Source organism: Carex rostrata, chromosome 28 (assembly GCF_964058835.1).
Source record: "Carex rostrata chromosome 28, lpCarRost1.2, whole genome shotgun sequence".
Classification (NCBI taxonomy): domain Eukaryota; kingdom Viridiplantae; phylum Streptophyta; class Magnoliopsida; order Poales; family Cyperaceae; genus Carex; species Carex rostrata.
The window spans coordinates 747,362-754,009 of NC_135945.1; the positions used below are offsets into that span (position 1 = coordinate 747,362).

Sequence of the window (6,648 nt, forward strand, 5' to 3'; positions counted from 1 at the left end):
TCTCTCAATTTGAGTTATGATATTACTGGGCCCCTTGGTAAAGTGGAATTATATCGCATGCAATATAACTGATGTAGTTATAATTATAATTCACTTGAGAGACCAAGAAAACGAATATAATGCAAAAATGACACGATCCTATTTTGCATATTATTCATAATATCATGTGACAAGGATAGACACAAAATTAGTGGATTAAGTAAATGATTACTATGTCGTCTGGATAACTATAATGTAATGATAGAACCTCTTATAGTCAATAATATAAAGTTTTATATTATTGCCAAGATGACATAGATCCTCTATACGGTCACACCAACTGAAGAGAAACAACAAGTATTTTACATTTCATAATGATGTATAAGATAAAATACATGTTATGAAATGCTAAAATAAAATGTCATAATATGACATGCTTAGACCATAAATAAATTTATGAAGTTATGCAAATATTATTTGGTATAATGTTTGAATACATTATAAGAATAATATAAATATTGTATAATAGAATAATATGAATAATATTATTTGTTCATAAATTAATTTATTGAACCAACCATAAGATGAGATTAAAGAGAGCATGAGATGGCTAAACAAGGCTAGTGGCATTTGTGTAATTGATTCAAACCTTACACAAAGGGTTGCCCTAACCCTTGCCTATTTAAGGGGGCTCATTTTGGAGAAAAAATGCTAATTTTCTGCCTATAACCCTTGCCAAAATCAGCCCCTTTGAGCAGCCACGTTTTTCCTTTCTCCTTGACCGAAAGTTGAGAAACTTGCTCTCTCATCTTCTCTTGTTAGGTTTAGCCACCAAGAAATCAAATAGTTTGTTGATTTAAAGATCAAGAGGTGGTTGTATCTAAGCCTTGAATTCCACATCCATCTATCTAAGAGGTGTGGTAGTTCGTTGTTTAGGTTCAAGGTGAACCAAGAGGTGCTTTCAAGAGAAAGGCGGTTCCAAGAGATCTAGAAGGGAAATCGACTTCTCTCTAACAAGAGATTTGACAACTTCTTTAGGTATAAATTATTATCTCCTCTTGTATAAGAAATGAATAAATTTATTTATTTTTATTTAGTACACATTAGGTGCTTAATGAAACTATTCAGAAGTTTCTTGTTTGCTATTGTCATATAAATAACGTTCTTTGTGTATTGAGTCAAGTGGTGATAGGAAAATTTTTAAATTATCACCACATAGGCATACACATGAAATTCCCTACAATAACGAGTTCGAAAGTATGTTATTATGGATCTCATTTGAAAGATAAAATTGCGTAGAAGACGTTCGTGGTTATAGATTCGCAAAATTCTTTATAGATCATGAGAAATGTGGATGAGATTAAACAAATAAAATTGGGGGGATGAGAGTGCGGGTACTCATATCACGTCCCAATATTTAATGAACGGTTCAGATTCAAACTTAAAAGATGTTCTTTGGGTTCTACAGATCAAAATGAGGAACAAAATGGGCCCAATCAAAAGATGAAGTTCCAAACGCAATGGACCCAATGAATTAATCATTCATTAACCATTTTAACGCCAAAAGTACTCTGCAGAACGAAGGTATATAACACAGGATATTTTAGACATACCAACATTTTACAAGTAGAATTAATAAAATTTGGAGAACTGTTGTACAAAATTTAATATATATAGCATGGAAAACTTCATGTAGGAAACCAACCCGTTACTCGAAATATTACATCCATATACAATTATAATCATTCAACATTCAACAAATTAATATTCAAGAAAAACATCCATATTTTAATATTTTATAATCATTCCGAATTCAACATTCAACAAATTAATATTCAAGAAAAACATCACGTAGAAAATCAATCCGAATTTTTTTACCCGAAATTTTACATCCATATATTATAATCATTCAACATTCAACTAATATTCAAGAAAAGCTTCACGTAGAAAATCAATCCAAATTTTTCGCATTCGGATTGTCGGATACGAATATGAATACAGATACATAATATGTGGATACTGATTCGGATTCAATTTTAGTCTGAAAAATGGATATGAATTCGGATAATTATTCGTATTCTTTTCTTAATTCAATTTACTGTTCTGTATATAGTATAGGCATTAACATGATATTATCTAAATAAGAGACGCAAATTATTAAGAATTTTTGGGATTCAAACGGGTCTAATTTGATTTTATTTTAATTTTAGATATTAGTTTCAATTATTATTTAATTCCAGGTCGTGCGATATTAATTCTTAATTTAATTTTTAGAATTACATATGTCTAGATAAAATGATTTTTTCTTGGTATATATTGATTAAAATATTGTGATGTTGGGATGAATTTTAGTTAAATAGATATATGTTTTGAAACTACATAACAAGTTAATTATATATATTTTTAGAATTAAAAATCCGTATTATATCCGTATCCATATTCGGATATGATAATATCCAACATGTATCCGTATCCAATTAATATCCGATTCATATCCGTATTCGATTAATATCCGATATGTATCTGTATTCTAAAAAAAAAAATACGGATATCCTGTTTTTATTGGGCCCTTCGATCTAAATCAAAGACATTCCTGACCTTTAACTTATCTAAAAATTGACAAGATGCTTTAAATCAATGGCAATATTTAATGAACAGGCCGAATTCAAAGTCAAACGGGTGAGCTACCTTCAGAGTGATATAAATTCTTCTGAGCCAGACCCGTTTTTAATGAAGGGGTCGACATAGTAGTTGGGAGAAATCAGGTCCACAGACCATTAAAAAAAGATGAGATAACTATGGCCCCACTCAAATAGGGTCCATATCCCCTAAAGTAACCCAATCTTTGAGTTTTGGATGGGAACCGTCCGATTTAAATCCATCGCTCGATATTGTTTCGCGATTCGAATTCATCTTTCGAGATGTGCGCATTCTACTTCAGATAGATTATCACAGATTTAAATCAGACGGTCCAGATTTAAAACTCAAAAATTGAGTTACTTCACTAGATCTGAACTCAATCAAATAAGCCCAAAAATTTTATTGACCAAAAGGAGAAAGCAGAAGCATCATCAAGTCTTCATTCATTAATGCATCAATCGTTGTAACCCCTAACTGACTAGTACTTATCCTAGAAAATATATGGCAACACAAGCTTAGGCCGTGTGGCCTTAGTGCCACGTTTGTTTTTTTAAATTTATTTGAGTTTTGTAGTTTTATACATTTCACCTCCTAAAAAATTATGGGATGTTACATTTCACCTCCTAAATGTTTTTTTATAAATAAGCCCAAAATATATACAATAATTTAAATTATGGGGTGTTACAATTCTCCCCTCCTCAAAAATTTAGTCCTCAGAATTCAAATGAATAATATTCAAATCGAACGAGACATAAGAGATGATAATCAAATCAAATCAAATAGATAATATTCAAATCATCTTGAAACAAAATAATTTAGATAATTTTCATACAATCAATACCATTTAAATTTTATACTTTATATAAAATCATATGAGTTATATAAATCAAATAAAACTTTAGGAATAATATTTTTTTCAATGTCAAATTTCAATTTTCATTTTATTAGGTAACATGTGAAGGAAGGTAATGTGCGAATGAGTCATATTGCGAGTTGTGACCAAGTGGCGGATATCTTTACAAAACCGCTACCAACGGTGCTAGTTGAAAATTACAAGATGATGATTGGAATGAAAGATGGAAAATGTTTGAGTTCAAGGGAGCAATGTTTGAGTTTAAGGATGCTATTCTAAAACAAATTTTGTTTTTGACATGTTTTCTAGTCTAGTTTCATATGGTTCTTGTTTTAAGTCATTTGGAGTGCCCTATAATAAGTTATGGTAGTTTTATTATCAAGGGTCATGTTTAAGTGTTGTTGTTTAGAATTTTGTTTTTACATTTATTTTGTGTACTAATTTTAGGAGTTTGTTTTGATATTAAGAGTCTTTAACAGAGTTGTATTTTCTGAATGATGTAAGAGAAGAAAATATGTTTGGAAATTAATAGAACGGAAATTGAGTTATTGTTTTCTCTTCATTAAAGGCACATTTTTTTTTTTATGAAATTGGTATCAGAGCTATGATGAACGCTAGGAGTACATCACTGGGGCTGATACCATTGCCACGACTCATCAAGTCGAATTATGACAATTGGAGTATTCAGATGCATGCGTTGCTCAAGGCACAAGATGCATGCGTTGCTCAATGCACAGATGGCAAAAAATTAAACCGAGCCCAGCAAGAATTAAACCTAGATCACCAACGGTTCACAAAGAAAACATTTGGTAATGACATATTCACCAACGGTTCATTAAGGAAAACAGTCGGTGTTGACATATTCAGTTCGTGAATACATCCTTCACCAACGATCTAATACAAAATAAACATTTTTAGTGAATAAAAATTTAACCAACGGTTCATTATAGAAGGAACGGAAAATGAATTCTTTGTGAATTCTAATACAAAATACATCATTAACCATCGGTTTTATCTAATGAACTGTTGGTGAAGGATGTATTCACAAACAGTTACTAACCGTTTGTGATAGATATACCTTTACTACGGGGCAATTAGCAATGGATAATGAACTGTTATCTATGGCAAATTTAAACGTCTTCGATGTGTTGTTATGTAGTTGTTATCCCGAGTAAAAAAATTGAAAAGTTCCCTTCATCTTCAGTTAAACCCTGGGAAAATCAAGGGAATGAAGGAAAAGAAATGAGGAGGCTGTGCGATCTGCAGCATTGTAGGGCTCGCAGTTCTATCGTCATATACAAGTGTGGGGATAGTGGTGGCAGCGCCTGGCCAACAAAGGATGCGACGGCACTGGTTTTGTGAATTCATGGAGAAAATGTTGAAGAACTTCGGATGAGTGAGCTTTTGTAATACTTTTGTACCAGTCATATTTCTTTTTCTAATTAAACACCAAAAATTAATAATTATTATTAGTTAAGTTTATAAGCAGACCAAACCCTGTTCAAAGGCTTGCAATTAAGAGCCAATTGATGCAAAGTTGCTGTAATTGAAGCTTTATTGAAAATAAATACATGGGAAATAACTTTAAACTTAATTTGAAAACTGCATGAAATAAAACATCGTTTTATTATCCTCTCCCACCACTGGTCTTCTTTATTATAACAGAAATTCATGGATAGAGTTCAATAACAGCATCAGTACCCACCCTAGCAGGATATATCTTGTAATCAGAATATCCTGATGCCAGTATGATATCATGCCATTCCTTCTTGTAACGTTCCTTCGACCCAAAGCAACACATCATGTCAATGTCGAACAAAAGACTAGTCTCCACTTCTTTTGGGTCATCACTCTCTAAATCTATGATGATGTCCACCACAATGACCTTCCCAGCATTATGTTTTCTGGATTCAATTGCTTCTTTGCATCGCTTTAGTATCCGAACACAGTCCTCGTCGCTCCAGTCATGAAGAATATTCTGAGAAACATGTTGGAAAAAGGTAATTAATTAATTAATTCAATTTGTATATATAATAGAGTGTCTTCTGCATAAACAAGAACATCAAATTTTCATGGTTAATTTATCAAAATTAAACAATTATTATAAGAAATATTAATAATAATGGTGAATTTAGCTCGAGCATGAGGTTGAATATGCAGAGACCTTGATAAAAATTGCATCAGCGGGAGGTATCTTTTCAAACATATCTCCCCCAACCACATCAAAGGAGTCATTTTTTGATACCTCTGCAACTACATGTGGAAGGTCAAATACAATGCATCTCAATCCGGGAAAGGCTTCGGAAATAATTTTCACTGCAGCTCCGGTGCCCCCACCGACGTCTACCAGACTATGTAAGCCATCAAATATATGTGGGTAGATCGCAAATAAGCCTCTCATTAACGGCTTGGTCTGGCTTGTCATTGCCTCGTTGAAAAAGTTACCTAGTTTGGACATTTCAAATTTCCAATGTAATTATTAATTAATTAGGTAGCAAATTCACAAATATATACAGTCATAGAGAGAGAAAGAGAGAAAGAGAGAAAGAGAGTGATCCTCATATATAGTATTTAGTATTACCAATGCCGGGTTCTTCCTTCGATAACTCCCACAACTGTTTCCCGCCAAATGTTTTCTCAAACAGGGTGCATGTACCAGTATCTGTTAACACTTCGCTGAGACGTTCCCAACTTTGGAGGAAGTCTACCTGTGTTAACATATGCACGTAGATGCCCATGTTGGAGCCCTCAACGAGAAGGAGCTCTGAGATGGGGGTGAGCAGGTAGCCTGCTTCGGATTGCGCAAAGATTCCTTGGTGAACAAGAAGTGCCATGATGCGGCCAAGCATTGAGTCCTTCTCTGGTGGGATCGGTATGGAACGAGCGAGTTCATGCAAAGGCATGGGTTGGCCGTACACTTTAATGCGCCCGGAGATAGGTTCACAATACACTTGAGAGCGAAACTACTGATGTAAGCTAGGCATGAGTTTCTTATTATCGTCATCTCCATTTGTATATATGTGCTATATACTGAATATATGGAGAAGCCAAGGTACCAGTTATCTGTTTATATAAGCGACTCGGTGAAATATTTGCCAACCTGTAACATATAATTAATTAATTATGAATTATTAAATGATAAGCACTATCATTGACAGACTGTCGGCTGGGCTAGC

General features: G+C 33.3%; 1 protein-coding gene across 1 annotated transcript; it reads right to left on the reverse strand.

Annotated features, from left to right (window-relative positions):
• Positions 1–5,081: 5,081 nt before the first annotated feature.
• On the reverse strand, positions 5,082–6,403 carry LOC144545895 (trans-resveratrol di-O-methyltransferase-like). The gene is made up of 3 exons (XM_078294464.1): positions 6,054–6,403; positions 5,637–5,917; positions 5,082–5,450 (listed from the first exon to the last, which is right to left on the reverse strand). The coding sequence occupies exons 1-3, from the start codon at positions 6,373–6,375 to the stop codon at positions 5,142–5,144; spliced, it is 912 nt and encodes a 303-aa protein (XP_078150590.1). The 5' UTR covers positions 6,376–6,403; the 3' UTR covers positions 5,082–5,141.
• Positions 6,404–6,648: the final 245 nt, after the last annotated feature.

Coding starts and splice junctions, on each gene's coding strand:
- LOC144545895 (XM_078294464.1), bottom strand. CDS start 6,375: ATGCCTTTGCATGAACTCGCTCGTTCCATACCGATCCCACCAGAGAAG. Junction 5,918..6,053: donor GAAGGAAGAACCCGGCATTG/GTAATACTAAAT, acceptor TGTCCAAACTAG/GTAACTTTTTCAACGAGGCA. Junction 5,451..5,636: donor CTGATGCAATTTTTATCAAG/GTCTCTGCATAT, acceptor CATGTTTCTCAG/AATATTCTTCATGACTGGAG.